Source organism: Thermobia domestica, chromosome 11, assembly GCF_964235325.1.
Source record: "Thermobia domestica chromosome 11, izTheDome1.hap1.1, whole genome shotgun sequence".
Lineage (NCBI taxonomy): Eukaryota > Metazoa > Arthropoda > Insecta > Zygentoma > Lepismatidae > Thermobia > Thermobia domestica.
The window spans coordinates 124,669,080-124,693,425 of NC_137464.1; the positions used below are offsets into that span (position 1 = coordinate 124,669,080).

The 24,346-nt window shown below is 34.8% G+C and overlaps 1 protein-coding gene across 1 annotated transcript; it reads right to left on the minus strand.

Moving 5' to 3' along the window:
* Positions 1 to 3,182: 3,182 nt before the first annotated feature.
* Positions 3,183 to 24,191, minus strand: LOC145664423 (uncharacterized). The gene is made up of 2 exons (XM_081731106.1): positions 24,109 to 24,191; positions 3,183 to 7,821 (listed from the first exon to the last, which is right to left on the minus strand). Exons 1-2 carry the CDS (start codon positions 24,113 to 24,115, stop codon positions 3,530 to 3,532), a joined length of 4,299 nt encoding a protein of 1,432 aa, XP_081587232.1. The 5' UTR covers positions 24,116 to 24,191; the 3' UTR covers positions 3,183 to 3,529.
* Positions 24,192 to 24,346: the final 155 nt, after the last annotated feature.

Here is a 24,346-nt window from a genome sequence, read left to right on the forward strand (position 1 = left end):
CAAGAATAGTAATAGATAGCGACAAGCTGTTTTCTGCAATCAATTCAAGGTGTTAAGAGAACATACCATCACAACCCTCAACAGTTTACCGAAACCGGAAATGGTTGTAATTTACCATTACTTCCATTTTCAATACTGATTTCCGTAGAGCAAAACCAGTACGTTATATCAAGATGTAGTTTTTTGCAATCAATTCAGCTTGCCAAGAGTAGATTTTATATCCTCCCTTAGCCCTCTATTTAAACAAGAAGTGGTTTAAATTAACGATTTCTGGTTCCAACCTTTATCATCATAGAGCAGAAACAGCGATAAGATATAGCGAGTGATGGCTTTATCAACGTCCGAGGAAGAGGTTCTATCTTAAATCTTATTAATCTATTGTAACCAATAGTTATAGACATACTACTTCCAGTTTGAGTATTGAATTCCCATAGTTTGGAAGTTTACCGTAATTTCACACTGTGAGATGAAACTCACTTATACCACATTTGATCTTATTCCTCTATTGCAACTAGTAGTTATAGATGTACTACTTCCAGTTTCTCATTCTCATAGTTTGAAAGTCTACCGTACTTCACACTGTCAAACTAAACTCGGTTATTGTTTAACATCTTATGATTATGCACCAAGGCTAAGGGAGACAGTGGTGATGATAAGAATAAATGGTAAAATGAAGAAAGTAGACGCAAACAGGAGAACCCCTAGAAAACCCATGTACTCGGTGTTTGTCCACCACAAAGCCCATTTAATACGTGCTGTGGTTGAACCAGGATATCACGCTCTACCACTAAGGCTTCGCGTCCCTTTATCAACTTAGAAGATGTTCAACCTAACGTACTTTGAAGTACATGATCATTAATATGAGTAGAACTTCTACGTAAGTAATTCATTACTCATCAGTACCAAAGAAATAAGAAGAAGATATAACTTTTTAATCTTAATTATAAAATTGAGAACAAGTTACGTTTGACACTTTTTCTAGTCTGAATCACTGTTAAGTAGTGTGCTTATTTCTTGAGAGTAGTTTGGTAGAATGCTATGTGATCTTTCTGTTGCCATTGTAAGTTCAAAGGATGATGTTTTTCTTACAAATTTTTAACACGTACCCACACACGATCCTTAGCAGATTTCTTAAATTGCATTCTAGGTCCTGCAGAATTGGAAAATCGTACATACACACAATACACTATAGTTTTCCAAAGTGAGTTGTTCAACCTCTGCCAACCACCACTGTACATCATAGAATCATTTGTAGTTAAGAACACAATTTGAGAAACGCACTAGTCTTCGTAAATGTCCGTTTTCGATTTTAGATAATTCCTAATTAAGTTTTCTGAAACACCATGAAATTTATATTTTCTTGTTCTCTTGATTTGCACACAATTTTAAAGCCTGGTTTCAAGTGCTACGATATGAGTAATAATTGAAGCCGCGACTTCGATAAGTACACAAGTAGAGCTGAAGAGATATTGAGAAACTCAATAAAAATTGAATACATATTTGTTAGAAATGTGAATTTGGAAATCAGATTTTTTTCATACTGACATTTGTTATTGAGCAAAGTGTAAGTAAAGTCTCATTTCCAAGTTCACATTTCCAACAAATATTGTTTTTATTGAGTTTCTCACTATCTTCAGCTGGACTTATGCAGTTATGGAAGTTACGGCTTCAATTACTTATATGACGAAACTATTGGTAAAATATCTTTAATGCTTTATTTGTAGAGATTGAACATTTTCTCTACGTTGAGGATTTGATCTCACGTTTTTCCTTACAACTTTTTGTTCTGCCTCTTATTCCATTGCAGACATTCTTGCTATGGTAAGAAGCAAAATAAAAATTTAAAAAACAAAATGCCACTCAACTTATAGTTCAAAATCTGGTCTATGACTGTAAATGTTAGAAGCATTTTTCTTATTGTTATATTGGCTGCCACTTCCATCCGAAATCTGAATAATTTGCGTGCAGAAGCATGACCTTTTATCTGGTGTACTTATTCTTAATTAATTACAGTGACCCAGTTTCGCATTTTCCAAGGCTCTTGTTATTTGTTACTAATTTTAATATTTTACTTTATTTTTATTTATCAGTGTTACTTAATTTTCAAAATTAACTTATTTTATTTGAATATTGTAAATTTATTCTAGGGCGTAAGACGTTCAACATTAAAATAGTAACAACAAGTTAAAACAATAGTTCAGAAACAAATTATAAGACGTAAGCGTAACATGTCTTTTCCGTACAATTTTTGAAAAATTCATAACTTTGTTTAGTCAAATATCAAAGTTGAATTTTTTGCTATGGTTTTCTCTTTTATAGGTGAATATCCCGTTAAAAATAATAGGTTTTTATTCTATGTCCCACCAGAGTAACCATATTTCAAACTTTCCCAAAATTAAAAAATTCACATATAAAACAAATCATAAAAATTGTAGGAAACATGTATCAGTTTTGTTGGTTACTTAAGTTGTTGCTTATTATAGTAAGTATACTACGACATGATACTATAGGCCTAATAAAAAATCAACTATGCTATTTCGCCCTTTATTATAAATTTCAGCTCTAGAAAGTGGAATTCGTTAAATTTTGATACTAAACTTAGAAAGTGATTTCCACCTACTGGGATTCGATTAAGTTTTTTATGCTAATAGACAAAATTAAAGAACAGAAAGTGCTGAAGAAAATTGTGTTCGTTGCAAAGGCTTTTAATCACCTAGTTCTAAGATATACGAGTTAATGCTAACGTCTGTAAAGTCACTAATTGGCACACGGTGCTAAACAAAAATGCCACCACTCACAAACGAGCTGTGATTAAAATTTAAAAAAAAAATCGTTTTGTGCTGCTGATAAATATAGTAATAGTATATTTAAAAAAAAAACAAGAAAAAATAAAAATGATCAAGCAACCCTCATTAGATCACTTTGTATAATCTCATAAAAGTAAGGTTATTTCACTTCTTTGATAATTCATTAAACACATTGGCTGCCACGTGTATCAAATTGATACACAAGGTGACTTACATAATCTTGAGTGATTAATGTCCGGCAGCCAATATGATAAAGGAAGGAATCATTTCATAAAGTGTATAGAGATGGTTATTAATTACTAGAAATGATTGACATCTGTAATTATCCTTAATTTTGATGAAAATATAAATCAATTTCGTATTTGAGATATTTAAAATTTATTTCGTCACAAGTAGGAAAATGAGCAAGAATATGGAGAATTAAAAACTTCAGAGATTCTCTAAATTTCTTTCCAACTTAAAGCTTGCTCATTAACAGAGATGATACACCTACTTATTCTTGTCAAAAATTTATCATTATTTATTTAGATACAAATAATTTTGTGTGTCGTAGGTTCTCTCATATTATGTTCCATCTTCAACGAAATCAGTGCGAGAAGACAAATAATCGTTAAATATTTGCCATTTCTCAGAAACAAATCTTGTTTATAAATGATGTTTTATGTTATAAAGCAAAAGAAGTTTTACGTTGTTAAAAATTATTCTGTATTTTGTCTGTAAAGTTATTTCTCTTCTGGTGGTGAATGCCAACTTTCTCTTCTGTTTTCATTAGAAATATTTCTCTTTCTTCTCGAAATTCTTGGACTTCTATGTTTTGAAGAGGAAGTTTGTTTGCCAGAGTATTCTAAACATTTGTTTCCTTCCTTGTATTCCTTTGTACTGTAACAAGTGACTTGTTGAGGATGTGTCATTATCAAAGCATTATTATTATATATATTTTTATCGGACAGACTATTTATATAATCAGAGGAAGATATAGTTGATGTAGACGAAGCTTGTGCCTCATATACATTATCTACTTCTTGCTGTGTTCCGTGACATTTTTCTATCATTCTTTCTGACGTCTGCCTTGTATCATTATGGTAGTCCTTTCCCACATCTGAGAAAAGCTTTTGATAATTTCTTCGTTTTGAACAAGGAGTCTCGAAATAGATACCTCCACTTACAGTTTTTGGATTATTGTTACTGGTATCTGAAGTGTGACTTAGTGACAAACGTTCTGTTTTTCGTGGGGATAATTTAGTGTCTTTAAGAGTTGGTTTCGACATTGGTTCTAGAAATTGGCTTTCCTTGCAACTGGATAAGATATTTCCTTTTCCGTGCACATTCAGACACTTGAGGCGACGAGTTTGTTTTCCAGTGTTTGGAAAATTATTCGGAGCCGTAGTGTTGTTTTCATGTGGAAAACTTGCTTCTGTACATTCTACAGTTCCCTGGCAAAAAGAACTTACAATTTGTTGGTTTTGGATTTCCACAAGTTTCTCTTCCCTTTTCTCAGATAATATATATTTTGTATTTTTTGTCAACGTAAGTGCATTGCATGAATCTTGCTTTACTGTTGAATGTACTTCATGAGACTCCCTCAATTTTGCTTTTGCTTCGCTTTCTTGTAAGCTTTCCTTTGTTGTCGACACTTCAGAATCACTACTAAGAACGAGCGTTGAAAACGGAAGGTCACCTTCACCAACTATTGAGCTACTTCTAGGAACATGGTACTTTCTCAGTTCTTCAGTATTTTCTACAATAATATTGTTTCCAGTTTCACCCGTTATCTGTAAATTTGGAAGCTCCTTACCTGTCGATCGTACCTTCAATAATGAAGGATATTTTATCAAAATTTCAGAACTGATATTTTCAAAAACACACGAGCTTTCAGTTGGTTTTAAGCGTTTTTGAGAAATATTATCAGTCTTCTCAGAACTAGTACAACCATTCTGAAACCTCATCAAAACATTATCTTCTATATTCATGTCTTTTTTGTTATTCTCGAAAGAAGATTTTGTGTCCAGTGGTTGAGAAATAGTTCGCAAAAACGGAAGTGAAGGTGTATCGAAATATTTAAGGACGCTGTTGGCACTCGAACCACTGCATGTAAACGACTCTTCCTTATTCACCACCGTTATTTGCTGTGCTTTGTTTACGTCTTTGGAGGAAGGATTACATGTTTTACTCTGACCTTGTTCTTCTCCTTCCATTTTGTCTATTTGATCCCCAACATTCCTTTCAGTTTCATAAACACCTGCTTTCATACTTGGCTTATTGTCAGAATACTTATGAAGTGTATTCAGAGAAGATGCTTTTGGAATAACTATAATTTCTCCCGTATCATTATCGTTATCTAAATCTGTTAAAACAATCCCTTTTTTATCAGAATAGAACGATATCCTATTTTCGTTATCACTCCAGTAACTTTCATGTTCATTAATAGAATCTGTATCGATGTTTGAGTACGTTTCTTTCCTTTTATTTTTCGTATTGTCTAATATTGAAGACTCATTTTCAGAAATATGCTTATGAATGGTTTCATTTATTAATTCCTTGGGCTGATGGGTGGATACAGAATGTAAATTATTCTTGCTTCTACAATGATAGACTTCGGAATTATGGATATTAGATATCATGCTGTTAGATATTTTTGTTTCATGATTAGCTTTTTCAACTAAAGGAGAAAATTCTGATATGTGTTTTACCAAATTCACATGAGATTCTTTACTTATTTGTTCTTTCAAGAAATATTTTGAATTGATTTCTTCATATTCACTGTCATTTATCGTATCTGCATACAAAATATCACCGCGTAATATCAATAATTTCACAGAATCTTTGCATTCATTTATTTCATCAGTAACATCACAACAGTTTTGTTTTTCTTCCTCCTTGGCTTCTGGAAACAGCTCTTGAATACTTTCAACTTCTCTTGTATCCGAAATATGTTCATGTGTTTCCTTTGTCTGAGATCTTTCACACAATTTATTCCCTTTTTCATTTGTCATCTTTATTGATGAATTACAGGGTGTAACAACCTTTCCATCATCTCTAGATTCATCTAAGGAATTTGAGCATTTGGCATCAACTTGTTGTCGAACAATTTTTAACAATCTTGGTGACGTTTGAACTGAAGCCTCTAGATAATTTTTTTCCACTTCAACTGAATATTGGATTGAATTGGTTGTTTGTAAAAGTAAATTCTCCAAACTAGAAGTTGTTTGAACAATAGCATTATTCTGCAAAACATTAGATGAAGAATCTTTAGTATCAATCATTCGTAAAGCAATTTTTAACAAACTCGGTGATGTTTGAATCGAAGCATCTTGAAATATTCTTTCGGCTTCAAGTGAACATTGTATTGCATTGCTTGTCTGGGAAACCTTCTGTAAACTATACCTTGTTTGGGTACTAGCATTTCGCAGAATAATTTTGGAAGAAGATGGTAGGTTTGAATCCCCACCAATTGTTTGAAATACATTCTTTAGCGAATTCAGATGCTGTGAATATTCATCTGAAAAGTTATCTGAAAATGGCAATGTTTGGCAGGAAGCATCCCAAAAATAGTTTGAGTGGCAAGGATTGCTTTCGTATGAGTATGGTGTTTGTGTGCTAACATTACTGCAATAAATATCAGGGAGATCACCTATGTTTTCCACTGATTTCAATGAACTAACTTTTGAAACAATTCTGTTTAAACTATTAGTGGTTTGAACAGAAGCGTCTGTGAAATAAATTTGCTTCCTTTGAGTTTCATCACATTTACATGCTACTTGGGACCAGAACATTTTACTTTTTAATAAACAAGAGCAAGAAGAAATTTCTTGATGTTCAGAGGAAGAATCACTTAATGAAAATGATGTATCCACAACTTCCGGCATATTACCTGACTCACATTCTACCCTTTCAGTTTTATCACATTCCAATTCCTCGTGTAAGCGTTTTCTCTTGTGCTTGTCTTGTCTATCCCCATCATTAACCTTAGCATTTTCAGTTTTGTATGATTTTCTCTGTCTGTTGTCGGTAACTGTTTCTAATTTTCTTTCTCGGTGAGATTTGTTTACATTTTCATCATGTTTAGTACTTTCTAACTTTACATTACTTGACGTCTCTTTGAGTTTTGTGCACTGGCACGGATGTAGTTGATTGTTATGTAGTATATGTAGATTATCACTGTAAGCTCTGAGGTTGTATTTTTTATGACATGATTGGAATGAATCAATCATGTTCTTTTGTCTGACGTCGCTTTCCTTAAAACACAGAGATTTAGCCTTATCTTTTGTTTTTTCATCTAAAAGTGTTCTTCCTTTCAGAACTTTGTTAGATTGTTCGCTATGTATAGTGTTTTGTGCTTCTTTATGTATGTTCTCTTTATGATTCGATAACTTTTGATAAGAATATACAATTGGAGGGATTGTGGGACTGCATTTGCACTTGTTACAGAGTAAACGAGGAGACAAACTGTTATTAGACAGACGCTCTTTTGAGACAACTTTTGGTGTATGTGCTACGCGTAAGTTTGTGTAACCTGGGGAAATATGTGGTTTCATTTGTTGCTTTCTTACATCACTGTTAGATGCCATGGAGGAATGTAATCCAGGCCAACGTTTCCAAGGATCTGGAATACCAGCGTCCGTGCATACTTTCCACGAATGCGTCACTTTTTTGGTGATCTTTACGTTTTCTAATACAGTATCAGTGCCACATAAGTTATCTTTAATTTCCTTAACTCCAGAAAATACCAAATACTCCTTCCACGCATCAGGTATACCTGAACGTAAATTTACATTGCAAGCATATTTTATATTACATTTTCTTCCGTTCTTCTTTCTCCTTTTTTTCCGCATGACAATTACCGGTACATCTTCTATTAAATATGGCTTCTCGAAAGGTCCTTTTATTGTCTGTTTTATATAAATGTTTGAGGGAGGTGGTTTCCACACATGAAACCACCCAGTTTCCAGAGACATTCTATCATATTGGTTAGTATCTGAAGATGTCTCCTTCCTTTGCCTCTGAAGCTCTTTTCCTACAAAATAGTGTAATGCCACGTTATTAGATAGTACAAGTAAATTATGATGACCTAAGTTCATCCTACAACATATTTAAACCATAAACTTCAAAATATCAAAATCATCCTGTTGATATTCAGTTCTAATATGATAAAACTCTAACGAGTAGATAACGACTGTTTGTGTTTATCCATTAATGGCTCAGAAAGTATTAACTACGAAGAAATTTCCACCCATGTTTTGATTAGAATTTAAAAATAGTTGAAAACCGCATATCATCAGGCTTTGACTACGTAGAATTGACCAATAAAAAAAAGCGGAACAAGATACTTGAAAAGTTACTACTACATTAAAAGTTTTATAATTCTTAAACATATTTTTGAACTTCCAGATACGAAGTCCTGACATTTTGTATATGAAGCGTTTTGCTTCATACAAGTACACAAATTCAATATTGTGTACAGAGACTTACTTCCCTTGCACGAAATTTGAAAGTTGTATCGCGGAGGGAAATAATCAATCATTATTACTACGGTATATTTCATAAATATAATATGCATCAGGGGTAAAAGTGAGGGGGAACGCCAGGGGACGCCGTCTCCCCACTTCAAGAAAATATTTGTGCCGTTCCCCCAATTTGTAAACAATTACAATGAGCGAAGATAGGAACGGGGACGGCGTGACGTCATGCGTCCCCCTACCTTTTTAGATCCACTTTTACCCCTTATATACATGTGACATTAATTTATGACTTTTGAGCCATAATAAGTGAGAAAGAGGTGGAGGACTTTAATAATACATCTCGTTTTGTAACGTTAAAATACAATCCCGAAATTTGGCGAGTGTCAGGTACTGGAAGCTGGGGTTCAGAAAACTACAATCCCTAATGTTTCGTTGAGAGACATGATCCTCTCCTCCAATTTTACAGTGCCGTTTTCGTGTTTTTACAATTTTTTTCTGAAATGTTAAAAGTGAATAGTTAGGTGCATTTTAATTTAGGACCATAGTATTTACTTTCATTATTTGTCTATTGCATGAACTTTGTGGTGGACAAACACCATGTGCGTGGGTTTTCTCGGGGTTCTCCCGTTTCCTCCCACTTTTTTCATTCCACTATTTCATTCATCTCTTATAACCACCGTCTTTTTTAGCCTAGCCGGCATAAACGTGGGACGTAAAACTTAATGATTTCATTTCATTTCATTTTGTCTCCAGAAGTTTATTGACAGGAGAAAGATAGATTATTATTTTGCGTGTTTTCTTTTCCTTCCTGCTTCCATCTTCAGTTCTCCCTACTTACCACTTTCCAAGCAAATTTTCTTTCTTAGTTACAAACCAGAAAGAAGAAAACAGGAAAAGAAAAGTCTACAATATTAACCTATTAGGCTTAGCATTTGACTAGGAAAAATGTCCACAAATCAGACATATATCAATCATTAGATGTCACTGAGTATAACAAAATTATATGCGTCAATGTAAATCTTTATGCGCAATTTTCGAAAAGTTCAGAAAAACAAAATGACATGCACAAGAATAAACTCTATACCTGAGAGCGTGAAGTGCGTAAGTCACAAATCCTTGTTTTTTTTAAAAAAAAAAAAAAAAACTTACTTAAGCACTAAATACATATTGGACATACTATATTATAGATTTGGTTAATTACGTCAGCAACCCGTATAGAACAAAATAGAACTAACAATTCGTTGCAGACATCCGAAAGATATACAAAACTAGTTTTAACTCTTTTTCGCCGAAATTTGACTTACGCACTTCATGCTCTCAGGTACAGAACTCTGGTGCGTAGTTTCCGAGAAAATCAATAAAAACAAATTTTATGGCGTTAAAAAGTAATCTTTCACGATCAATGATAATTGAGAGTTCTGCTGAAACACACTGTTTATAATTATCTTTATGTTCTGAATAAGAAAAATTACTCTATTAAATATTAGATCGTGTCTTCTACAAGCGGTGACGCACGTATTCCTAACAATCACTACCATTCTACTTTAATCTCGTTACATTTGGTTCTATTAATTCGAGTTTCACCAATAATCAAAATTTCATAATGTAGGTATTTAGAATTCCATTTTGATTAATTCAAAAGTACATAATTTAAAATGCAATACGCATACATTAAAGACATGTTATTATACGGAGTGTAAATTAATGTAATAAACGTCGGAAGGTGCATCCTGAGACCGAGATAAGCAAACAAGGTCCTATGAACATTGAGTTGAGTTGACTTTTAGTTTAACGTCCCTTTTCAACAGCGAGGCTATATGAGACGTGGACCTACTGATTAACGTGGAATCCGAACCACATGAGCTCCCGCCGGGAATCGAACCCGAGTCTCCCGCGCCAAAGGCGCGTACGCTAACCGCTTAGCCATGGAGGAGCTCTCCTATAAACATATAGCATATTGGCCATGGTCAGTGGCATCTCCTGACGTGGATGTTAGGGCGTTGGCAAGAAAGGAAAATATATTAACCCTCCCAACCATAGGCAAAACTAGAGGGGTACCCCCTTCTCCCCAGGAGAAAAGATGGGGCCACCCATATTTCTTTTACTGATTGAAAACAATGTGATAAATTTACCTCAATTTACGCACAATTATTTTAGTGGCATTTGCATTCGACATACGAGTATTTAATAATGACTATACTTTGCCCACCCATCGATTTCTTGAATATAGTCTGTGCATGGAAGTTCTCGCAATTTTCGAAAGTAACCATGACCGTCCCTCCATAATGTCCTAGTTACGCCAACCTATAAATAGCAATTTTCTTCTAACAATTTAGTCTGCAAATTATAAAGATGAATCAAGGAGGATGTTATTACGTAAGGATAATTTCATTATAATAATTATATAAGTAAATTTTGAAATTTTTATTTCAATTCCAAGTATCCAAAACATGAGATTATAGGTCCAAAAGAAGGTTTATTTAAATAACATGGGGAATTTCTTCATCCTTCCTTTAGACCCCTAAAAATTAAAAATATTCACTTTTGGCAATTTTCTTGAGTTAGTCCCGGAAACCTATAATCATGCCGACTTTCAACTTTCCACGCCAACCGGAAGTATCCCTTTAATTTACGTCAATTCATGTAGTGTTATATATGTAGTTAGAATATAACCACGGTGGTACAGTGGTACAGCGTTCACCTTTGGAGCTTGAGGTCCCGGGTTCGATCCCAGCCTCCGCCAAGTGAACCTTGTGGTGGACAAACATTTCCTCCCACTTTCTTCATTTCACCATTTCGTTCATTTCTCATCATCACCGTCTCCTTTAGCCTAACCGGCATAACCGTGGGACGTAAAACTCAAAGATTTCATTTTCATTTTCTTAGGAAACATATCATACAAGGTAAATACAAGAGTTCGTACGTTGTAGAACGCAACGCCAATTTTATCACCTTGGGTTCGAACTAAGAACTGTTTCTTATAGCGCCACGTTCAAACAAAACCAACTTGAAAGAAGGTAAAACCTATGACAATATACAATAGTGTATTTTTGTTAGTGAGATTTAGTGCATTCAGCTTCAAAGCTTTACCAAAACCAGTCTTTTGTTGTCTGAAAATTTCAAATGTTCATTCCCATCGATATAAATATGAAGCACTCAAAAAAAGATTACAATTAAGACCTGGAAGCCTTTTATTGACATGACTGGGAAACTTTATCTGTCCTCAGACAAATTTCAAATTTCTTGACGCCCACCCTTTCAAATTTCTGTCTACCTCTTGAATTGAAACAATTCAAAGTTGATTATTTTTATTTTCACAACAATGCAAACGAGCGGGAAAAGTACAGAGGTGTTTTCACAAATTTCCTTCGCTTCTTTCTTTCGCTGTTGGTTAGACCATGCATTTTTATGTCTGGGTATAACAAACGGTTCTACGAATTATTTTAACAACAGGTTTTAGCAAACCGGTGCGAAACAGCTGAATAGCACCACTGCATATTGGCATAGTTAGCGACGGCCGTGGAACATAAAGTTTGAAGCGGTAGATATCGAAAATTAGTAAGCTTAGAGATGGAAGTCTAGAAAGGCTAGAAGTGGCGCTGGTGCTCAATACGTAGTTGCTCGGTTAACATACACATATGGCGCTTGTGTTCAAAACGCTACAATACAGAAGTGCGGTCATTGTACTATGAGCGTTCAATAGGACAAGTGGCAGTGTTCGACTGAAACTTGTTGCGTTATTCAAACCGCGAACATGCCGACATGTTATTCATGTACGGTCGTGCAGATGGCAATGGGCATGAAGAAACACGACTCTATCAGCAGCGTTTTCCTAACAGACGGCAACCATCGTAGTGGATATTTGTAGAAATTTATTGGCGCGTGTATGAAACAGGAAACGTACTACCTGCCCATGTAGATGCTGGTCGACCCAGTCGTGTGCGAACATCTGTTATGGACCAACATGTGTCAGAAGCTATGGACAATGTTCCAGGTACGAGGAAACTTATGTGTGTAATGCATGTTAGTCAAATGACTGTGTGACGTGCGTTACCCAGACTACCTGCAAAGGGTTCAACGACATACAGAAGCGGATTTTCAACCATGTGAAGCATTCTGACAGTTGTTTATTCAACAGACCACTACCATCATGCTGTTTCAGGCATCAGTACTGTTCACTGACGAGGCCACGTTTATAAAGGACAGTATCATCAACATACATAACATACACATGTGTTAGAAGCTATGGACAATGTTCCAGATACGAGGAAACTTATGTGTGTAATGCATGTTAGTCAAATGACTGTGTGACGTGCGTTACCCAGACTACCTGCAAAGGGTTCAACGACAGACAGAAGCGGATTTTCAACCATGTGAAGCATTCTGACAGTTGTTTATTCAACAGACCACTACCATCATGCTGTTTCAGGCATCAGTACTGTTCACTGACGAGGCCACGTTTATAAAGGACAGTATCATCAACATACATAACATACACACGTGAGCAGATGCACAATCCAATGGCATGGCTGTCACTCAACATGAACACCGATTTGTACTCAATGTATAGTATGGATTGTCCATGATCAACTGATCGCCCCATATATGCTACCCTGGAGACTGAATGGAGCACAGTATTTGACTTATCTGCAGAATACACAGCCCGAATTACTGGAAAATGCTCCCCTATCGATTCACCGCAACATGTGGTATAAGACATGTTGGGGCTTTCTGCACTTTAGTGGGAATGTCTCCAGGTGGTTGAACAACTTCCCAAGACACTGGATCGGGCATGCTAGTCCAGTGCATAGGTCTGCCCGGTCTCCGGACCTGAATCCATTGGATTTTTATCCCTGAGAATACATGAAAAACGTGTTGTATGCTAATCCTGTCGAGGACTTGGAACAACGTATCAATAATGCCCGTGCAAATGTTTGCTATGACTCAGGCATCTTCAAAATGATCAACCAATCCATGATCCGGCGTTGTTATGCATGCATTGCTGTCCATGGTGAATATTTTGAACATGTCCTGCGACGTGCCTTACGAACGTATGTTTGTGTTTCTCTTCGCGTCGATATCTACCACTTCGAACTTACTGATCCCACGCTTTCAGGTCTCACTAACTCTGGGACATTCCATGTCAAATCAACAAGTCATCAGACTTGACTATCTCTGATTTGTGTAAAAATTGGTGCACAGCTTTATTACAGTGAGAGATTTTTAAAAATCCCAAATATTACTATTCTCCTCTTGAAAGTGACCCCTCCCAGGGTGTTCAAAAATGTCAAAAAAGGCATTTTTCAGTTGGTGATTATTTAAAATTGTCATAAAATTGTTAATATGTGCACTAGAGACGTAGAACATATACCATTGGAAAGCTTAAAGATTGTTCTACAAGTTGTACTATGTTGAAGAGACCTGTACAGCAAAAATAGCATTTCAAAAATTCAAATTCAAATTTGAATTTTGAATTTCGCATAGAAATGTACCGGTGAATTTGTTCAAAATTGTCCAGATTGTAGTCTCATATGTGTACTAAAACACCACAAAGTTGCATTTTGGGCACTCAGTGGGATCCGATTCCAAATTCAACATAAACCAGGCATTCCACGATATTGACCATGTGAATATATGGGTTCAGATCGATAACAATTTGCCTGTAGCCATTTACTTGCAGCATCAAAGAAATTTATATTCAATTTCATTTGTTTCTTGATGTATTCATTTGAATTTACGCAATTATCCACCTTTCGAGTTAATTAGAGAGGTATTAGGTTTCCGAACAGTACTCAATACAGGTCATTATTCTTGTTAGTCAGTATGGATGTTTCTAAATTCATATTGGCTACATTGATACATGTTATTTTCATTCCTTCCTTTCAGGATTGCTGTCACAGACAAGTGGAAGTGCATAATTGAAATAGGAAAAAGAACGTATTGACTAATTGTTTGTGCTGAAAGTGTGTGAAGTGATTGTGAACAGTGTCACTTTGTTTATAACACATTTGATACAAATATTGTGAAAGGGAGGGAGATATATCCCTCCCTTTCATAATAAGTTCTGTAACAGCAATCCTGAAACAAAGGAATGAAAATAACATGTATCAATGTGGATCATCTTGTACCCATCATGTTTTAATTATTTTTGCTATTATTATTATTAGTTTTTAATGGGAATGTGCTCCCGTCACGTAAATACAATTGCACAAACACAGACTAACATAAACAAAACATCATTCTAACCTCCTCTCATTATAGCATGTTTATCCTGGTGTCATCAGTCGCCAGAGCCCCATTAGTCTGCACTACAATGAATGTAGTATTCAGGGTGCACTACGAGGAATTGAGGTTGGCATTTGGACACTTACAAGAGAGCGCCCCTTACATCCCCTCACGTTTTAAGATGGGTTCTTGTGTAGGGTACTTATGAACTAATAAAGGGTGCCTCACTCTCTTTGTGACTATTAAAGATCATACACGTACCCCTGTGGTTACTTTGAATGGGTGTGAGGTGGGTCAACTTTGTACAGCCACTTACAAAAGTATCTCCTCCCTAAGTGTTCTAATTCCATTACTTCGAGTCCAGGTCATTTTCAATTGTGAGAACGCCTAAACAGATGCAACCCAACTTACATGTAACTTTTCTCGGCACTGACAGCAGTTGGTAGCACTGAGTCAGGTTTTTATGCAAGTAAAATTGTGAGTAGATGACGCACGAAACATTTCTCTATTCTGAGATCAATCTGTCTGGCTCAGAGCGTGTTGTCCAATGAACATCATATGTTAATCTCAATATTGCTGTGTAAGTAACGCATTATTTCATTATATACTTTATATTCAAAGAAATAAAAACACTGATCACATATGAATCAGAAAATGCTTGAAAGTAGCTGAAAATATAAAATCTAGAACAACTGCTGGAAATAAGTTTGTAAATCACTGTCTCCATTGACAGACCTTCTCCAATTCTCCTTATTCCAACAACTTTTTCTTTCTAGAGAAGAGAAGATCTTGCTTGTCACACTGAATATGCATTGAAATTGTGAAATTGAATGAAAAAGTTTCAGCCTGGCCGGGAATCGAACCCGGGTCTGTCAAAAAGAAGCTCAATGCGCTAATCACTCACCTACCGCGCCACTTAACCTTCCACCAAAACTAATACCTAGATAAAATCGTTTCATGCAAAAATATAAACAAGATACTCAAATATAACAAAAACAAATATAAACAAAATATAAATAAAAATATAAACAAGAAAATATAAGCAACTTGTGTGAGTGTCTTAATGACTTACTCGAGATTACCTTGTTTAACTCAAAAACAAGTTATATAGACGTTCCTCAATGAGGAAAATATCACGAAACGTTCTTCAAGTTGAGGCTACGTCATCGGCAGAGCCGTAACTTGTGGGGGATAGGAGACAATTCCCCCCAAAGAAGTTCCCGCCGTTCGAGGGGGCCCATTTTGAGAAAAAAATTTCTTACTCCATATATGATACGAACATGAAATTAAATAAAGAATCAAGTAGGGTAGCTACATTACACAAACAAAACAGCACACAAAAGGTAAATAGAACAAAAATGAGTCGTGGACCCATTTCAGTAATATATGTCTACTATTAGGGGCTCTAGAAATGATATTTATTCGTAAGGCTTTGAGATTTATCAATATTGTCCCCTTAATAATTTTGTCACGTATAGAATAAGCCCAAGGAGTAACTAACGGAACCGCAGACCTTGCCGTGCGGGAGGGCCCACAGGCTCCGGGGCGCCATAAACATTAAGAGAAAGTTGGAAAGAGGGGCCCAAGAATTAGAAAAACAACTTTTTCTAGGGGGGGCAAATAAGCTTATTAATGCTTGCCCCCCAGAAAAGAAAAGAATCTAAGCTACGGTCATCGGTTGCATGGATGGTCCCGATTTACATTTTTTCGTCTTTACAATAATTTCTAATTTCCAAAGAAGAAAAGGCGACAGAAATTATTTTCACATTCTTTGAATTGTATTAACACGAGTAGAAATAGTCAGTTCTGTTTATGTTCCATAACTACTAGTTTATTTTCTTATATTCATATGAGGAATTTGTGGCAAATTGAGCCGGTGGCACTAGCCGAGTGATCTCGGGCGTTCGGCTTCTGATCATGAGACGCAATAAACTAGGGGTTCGAATTCTTCTGAAAAACAAGGTCGGAATTTTAACTGTCCTCAGTATTTTTGTATTCGTGTCTCTGTAGTGTTTGGAATACGTTGAAAGGACGTGAGGTGCCAGTGGCGAACAATACTCCGGTTGGGGCGATTTGTATTAAAAAAATTGTAAAAGCAGGAAACTCACATTGCAGCTACCTAGGTTGAAATCCCGTCGTGGCAATTATTAATTTTTCTGAATGAGTAGATAATGTTTATCTGTTTGGTATTGTAATTATGTTATTCCTTTATTATTATTATTATTATTATTATTATTATTATTATTATTATTATATTCTTATTACCACAGAAGGAAGGAAAATGTAATATAGTCGAAGGTATTCATAGGAACAGAAAAGATATACAGTATGTCAGATGTTTCTTAGGTTTACACATGAACGCAATAATATTATTACATTTATGGATTCACAGATAGAATTATCATTTTATAACAAGAAATGGAATATAAATATTTGTTAACAGATAACAGTCATGCATTTTGCTTCGCCCTTCTTCTATGTAGAAAAATGAGGTGACATCTTAAACAGGATCATTCCCGTGACTAGCGTTGTAAGTTCGATCACTATTTGCAATTTGTGCACAGCTAGGAACAATTCCTTGGAAGTCATTTTTGGCCCATACAACAACAGTAAGGACGTGTTTAGCCCTTATGTATTTATCAATTCATGTATATATTGACCATATATATTGAGGGATCAATAGGATCCTATTGACCATAAGGTACTCTGCCATAGGACATAATATTACTCGTACATGATATGAAGGAGGCAGGAGCATTTGAAGAAAGTAACGAATGAGAAGTAATATCAGGTGGTAGGTATGAGGCATACTATGTATACACATAAAGAAAGTTCAGTTAGTTATTGTCAATCTGGTGTCTTAAGATGACTGGTGTTTTACGCAAGACCAATACTCAAATGTATGAACCGTAATTTAATTTAATGTACAGTTGCGCCTTCCTAGTCATAAAAAGAGTACTGATATACAGGTCTCATATTTATAAAGTATTTCTCTATAGGCATCATATTCAAACTCAAGGAGATATCTAAACACAAATATGGTGCATAAACCATGATAGAGCATCATCTTCATCTTAATGAGACCATTTTCTTTTATCAATCATTTCTTTCAAAGTTATACTTCAATCACAATAGCGTTGACGAAACATAACGTCACGTGTTGGAACCACAAAAGCAACACTTCTCATTTGCTGCTTTTAACACATAACTGCTCCCTCCAGACTACACAACGTAACAGTGTCAAAGGACTCACTCAGTTTCGAGCATGAAGTGTATGATACATATATGATACATATATGTATGATCTGATTCATCTGTGACTATAAGAAGTAATCAGATCGACGAGTCATATTACAGCCATCCAAGAGAGTGAGTGATCCTCCATAGGTTCGTAAGTAACCACGTGTAAGCAAGGACCACAAACACCCTTCTTAGAACATTAGAGGTACAAAATTGGTCCACTGCACACTCATTCACAGGGGTTCATAACTGATTCTCAATAGCTACGAAAGCGAGTGAGCTAATCTCTATAAGTCCATAAGCATCCATGATTAAGCACACGACCACAACCACCCATCTTAAAACGTGAGGGGTACAGCTACTTACATAAGTACCTGGACCCCTGACTGTTATAATTCCATTACTTAAGGTCCTGGTTATTTGCAGTTGTGAGAACGCCTAAACAAATGCAACCCAACTTACACGTATATTTTCTCGGCACTGACAGCAGTTGGTGATCCAGGTGTTTATGCAGGTAAAATTCTATATTATCAGTTTTCGTCTGTCTGATGGCAGTGCTTCCAGCCAAAACAATTAATTTTCGATTTCAAGTGAAAAATTCGAAAAATTTCCCTTTTCCCCTTTATTACTACCCTCTTGCTGAATACATTTAAAGAAACGTACCACTATCTGAAAGCTTCCTCTTTTCTCTACACAACGCACCATAAAAAGTTTCAATAGGATAATTAGAGAAGCTGTAGCCCCGGCATATCTATTGATTTTTGCTTCTGATGCGTAAAAAGTGTCAAAATTTCATGTGTATGATGACAGAGAATTTTTTCTTTCCCAATTTGAATGGAAGCCAGCGACTTCAGGATTTCACTGTACCTTGTCAACACACCAAAGAATTTTAGGTGACTTGAACCGATATAGCAGCAGTGGTGCTAGATACCAAAAAAATCAAATTCGGTTAGGGATTTTTTAAAATTTTCACCCCTACATTTCCCTCAATAATTTCCCACCCGTTGTCAACACTGCAATGAAACAAAAAAACAAAAAAATATCTACATCCATTTTCTAAAAAAACAAGGCCTTAACCACGTCAATCGAATGAATGGTTTTTGAGCAATAAGTTACTAACTGAAAATATAGGAAAACGCCAAAAATGACCTGGGCCCGAAAGAAATACGCAATTTTTCTGGTATAGGTGCAAAGAAACAAACGATTTGTAAGTTACCAGGGCTTGCACTCAAGTTCTGTTGATTATTTCAATAATCTGCAACATAAATAAATAATAGTTGCCAGAAAAAACAGACATTTGAAGAAAAACATGAAAAAGAACGATGTTTTAACTGAAAAAAAAATTCACAGAAAAAACCGTTTGTTTACAACACTATACAGATTTAGCTGTGCAATTAAATACGCGAATGGTTTCGGAAACGGCAATTTACTTCTCACAAGAGTAGAGACAAGATCTTATACTATTCCCGCACAAGTAAAGTCTTACAACCTTGTTAATCGCTTCCTGGGTATATTCCTAAAAGCTAGGTTATTTGTTTCATCTCCAATACAACCTTGAATGGAAAATCACATCTTAATCCCTATGAGTTGCGAAACATAATGTTAACTGCAATTACACATCGGCTCAAAATCATTTCCTCCCAACCCCCTCACCCCTGATTTTAATAATGATTTATACCTTCAAAGCTACTAAACTTTAATTTCAGGCACTGGTGTATATTATCAAAATTATTCTTATACTGTTACTCTTGATGAATATCCTAATGGTTATGCTCTGTATGTTTTTATTCTGACTTCATTCAGGAACTTTAGATGACAACACATGGGATTGCGTGCGTAGTACGTGATTCCCCTGTAAATTTAAAAGTATGATTTTCAGAAACTTTAACTGAACCTATTACATGCATTGTGCACGCACAATTTGATTGCTTAGCACAAGTAGGCAAAGATAGAAATATTTATACTGATAACACCTTCTAATTTATTCTGTTGAGCGTAATGAGGGTTGTTGTGCACTTCTCTGCTTTCCATGATAATGATGAATTTATTGTAAAGGGGTTAGTAATTGTAAATCCTGACGTTCCCTTTTTTCAAACTTGGATATTTAAACCACCATATCCTTTAAATAAATTATCTGAGCCGATCATAACTACAAACAAGTATCTAAGTGAGAATGTGTATGGCATTACCTGACACGAAGGCGATGGAGAGCATTCTCATCTTAAGGAAATACTTCAAACATATTGTTGAAATACTACAAGTATTTCCACTTACGGAATAACTAGAAAGTGTTTTCTTGAAGAAATTATTCAAAGAAATTTTTCAAATTTAAAAGAAATAGACTGTCCAAAGAATATAGCATTAAGTTTTAACACCGTTTCGGACAGTACAGGAGCAGTATTCATGAATCATTACTGTATAGTGAATATGTAAAAGTGTATGATTGTTTTATATGTGAATAAGTGATAATTCCATACCTACTACAATTACGAAAATAATCTTCATCATGTATAGTGACGAATTCTTAATAGTGTTACTAGTTGATAAAGTGACTGGTGCAAGGGTTACTGGGATTTATCCAATTGACAAACTTCCTGTAATGGTAGAACCACCTGCTGCACTCGTGATTAATCTTGATACATCCCATTCAAGTGGATCGCTTTGAGTTGGTCTACATCGATGAGAAAAAACAAGGATATTACTTTGATAGTCTTACTATGGATATTTTCAAGGAAATAAAAAACTTTTTATCAAAAAATACTAAAATATATTTTACAAATAGTCGACAATATCAGGACGATGATTCTGTGATGTGCGGATATTTTGTATTATTCTTTTTGCATTATATTATTCGCCCTCAATCATTTCAAAAATGTTTAAAAATGTTAAACAAGAAAAATTTGAAAAAGAATGATATCGTTTATAAACATGTAAACAATTTTTTTAAAAAATATTATATATATTTACAATTTTTTAAATTTTTATTTATATTTACAATTTTATAATTAAAATTTTTTAGAAATTTTACAATATTCTTTAAAAAATTATATTCCTGCATTTTATTTACAATTCCTTATTACAATCTTGATAATGCATTAGTTAATGCTCTTGATCTTTCATATTTTCACCGATAATTTAACAGTTGTGCCTTACGATATGCACATCCTGATTTCTTTACAATATTTGTTAAAAGAACAATATTCATTAAATGTGTTTCCACACAATTCATTTAATGAACGACAATATTTTTTTCTAAATCAATAACACTATCTGATGCAAATATTATCTTAATCCGGAGATTTCTGTAAATCTTTACAATAAAAGGTTGAATTCTTTGCACATAATTAATATACAAGGTTGCGTATGAATGACAGTGTATGCAGTTTTGCTATCCCACTTCAAACCGTGTGAATTTAATGTTAGCCAATCAATTTGTTTTTGGCAACCTAATGACAATAAATTATAATATATTGGTGATTTTCCCAAGCAATGGAAATTTATTGTATCATCGCATGCAGTTAAACAAAACTCACGAATGATAAATTCATTATCAGACATTTTAAAATCTTGAATATCAATAATATACTGATTTGCGCATGGTGAAATTTCATTTGTGTGATGAATGAAAAACGGTATAATTTGTCCAACTTCTTTTTTTAAAAAAAAAGATCACAAGTTTTACGCATAAAGAATATGAGGTTTCACTATGTTCTTGTTCAAACACCTTAAAAAGTTCACTAAGAGTTTTATCAAAAGATTAGTACTTCGATGCAAATGTTCCAGTATTATTAAGATGAGTACAATCATGAAGAATATTTAATTTGCATTCCAAGCATTCAATTGGATTATTATCACGTAAGTATATTTTTACTGTTTTTAATACACAATTCGCATTAATATTCACACCAGTATAACACACATGAAACACTATTACTATTCGTATACATTTTTTCAATCCGTAATGTCCGATTTCCGTCTGTTTTCTCTTAATAAAACGTATCATTTAATAATTCCACGTATGTTTTATAATTTTTCCCTTGTTAATATTCCAATAATGTGTGTATTTGCATACAAGTAAAACACATCTTCAACACTAGGACTTGCTATAATACTCCAAGCTCGGATTTCCAATGACTTTACATTCATACAATGATGAGCATAATAATGAAAGATTCTTCTATACAACTGTCGCATATTAATGTACCGTTGAAATCTTATTTTTCAATAGCCTTCTTTATACATTCACGGTCCATTTTTTGACTATTACAACAACACTCTAAACTCCAAAATCTCGATGTTCTTGATAATACAGGCGGAGATAAGGGTGGGGTTTTGGAAACTGATAGCAGTGGTGATTCTATTGCGTCAATATCAAATTCTTCATCTGACGATGATTCGTTTATTACTCATTCAGCATCAGATGATGATGCTTCAATATTACTATTGCAATGATCGTTTTTTTCATAGGACTGTATGATGTATCTTTATATATTTTTTCTCTTACAACCTGTTTAAAGTATTTTATACCCACAAGGTAATTATGTGTTCACCTTACGCGGCGCCAAACTTCTTTCCTATTAGTCGTCGGCATTCTGTGATGTCTACCCACCGCGGCGCCAAACTTCTTTGCTAATGCATTGGTAGTATTATGTGATGTCACTTAGCAATACGGTAATTACCCTACAACACCAACTTTAACTACCGTCCATTCGGGTTCCAAAAGCCCGCGAAATCTTCAGTTAGTCTCCACACTTTAGCCAAGAAGAACTATGAAGACCACGCTCTGTATATGTACCAACACCACACATTTTAAAGTGCTCGTATGCTTATGCATATGAAGTAATGAACAATAAAATAAATGAATAAAATGTTCCTTTCTTCCATATCCTGTATTCCATTCCTGTTGGATTCTCTTCATCTACCCCACCTCACAAGTGTGCGCGTTTTACTACGATTACACTCATTGGGTGTTCAAATGAATAAATGAATAAAAAATATTTCTTCCTCTACTCCTCCATGTTAAACACTTACTGCGCATGCTCTTAACCTGGGAGTCCCACGTTCGATTCCCATTCTTCTTTATTCCTACGAAACTTAATTTCTAATGCCATTTTTAAGCAGTTACTGTGCACGCTTTTGGCGTGGGAGTGTCGGGTACCATTACCATTCTTTTCTATTCCTACGAAACTTAGTTTTTAAACCGACTTTCCATAGGAATGGAGATGGTAAAAACACACATAGGAGGTTCTGTAAGGACCATTTTTGAGGAATTTAACCAATACATGAGTTATAAAAGATCCATGGGGCCCCAGAGCTAAGGGTTTTAACAATACTTTTTCTACACTACCTAGTATCGAACGTGGAAAGTCAGGGAACACTTTAACAACAAGTATGCTTTCGCATACGAACCATCAAAAAGTTTCTGGGGGCCATTTTGAGAGGCCATGGGCTATAGGAAGTCCCTACAGAGGGGCACTCTTCAGGAACCATGGTTCTAATGACGTCAAGGGTCATTCACATCATCTAATGTCATTTAACTTTTCCAGGAAACAGTCAGACCTTTTAGAAATCAAGACCTACTTTCCCCATGTAACAATTAACGTTACAACACTTTCTCTAGTTTATCTACTCACGTTTGCAATTGTCGGCTTCCTTTGTCGTGTAGAAAGTAACGTCATATTACTTACTTTTAGTGTTGTGCTAGACCAATAATACTACAAAATGTAGCTAGAACTACAGCAAGAATTGTTAAGGAAGGAAAAATTCAAGGGATTTTAATACTTCTAATCAATGCGGGAGCTTAAGTTAGTACCCTAAAGTCAGGAAATGTTTTGTTTACTTTGTTATTCAATTCTGTTAGCTATAAATTTAACTATTATCACATTCTGTGCGTCATTTGAATATTTCTTGAAAGCATCTGTTGATAACACTGAACTCAATCCAAGCCTTCTTTTCTGAATTCTGTCATTTGCTAAACGTTCCTAACTCTTCGAGGATAGCTTACTTGCATTTATCATCTCACCTTTTAGCCTAAAGAACATTATTGTGGGATGTTAAACAAAATATTTGTTACTTGATTAATTTGGATCATCATTGTGAGGATTTGAACTATTACTCGAGTGTGTATCAAGAGCGAGTACCTACTAACGAAATTCACGCGCATTAGCCAATTGGCCACGAAAGGGTATTGAATTTTTGGTACATTCCATTTTCAGTTGTTCTTGTCCTATAAACTAAGAGAAGAAAGACTTTTATATCGGTGCGAAACACTGTTTCGTAGCACATTTACAACTGCACTATCAATATTTTTATTTGTTGTCATGGTTACAATGATACTCATACCATATTAATATATAATGAATTGTCACATCACGTACCTTTCATTATTAAACTATTTTTCTTTTTCGTTCTTGTTTGTGAGCAAACTGCTTCGAGAAACGTCTTCTTTCTACACTTCCAATCTAACAATTTAACAGTTCTTTGCTTCAATAAAATTTCTATAACAATAAAATAATGCTATAATGAATACCTACAACAATGCAACTGCTATGAGATAAAAAGGGTTGGTTTCTGCATAGACAGAGAATAAATTAAAATTAAAATATTTATTCGGGG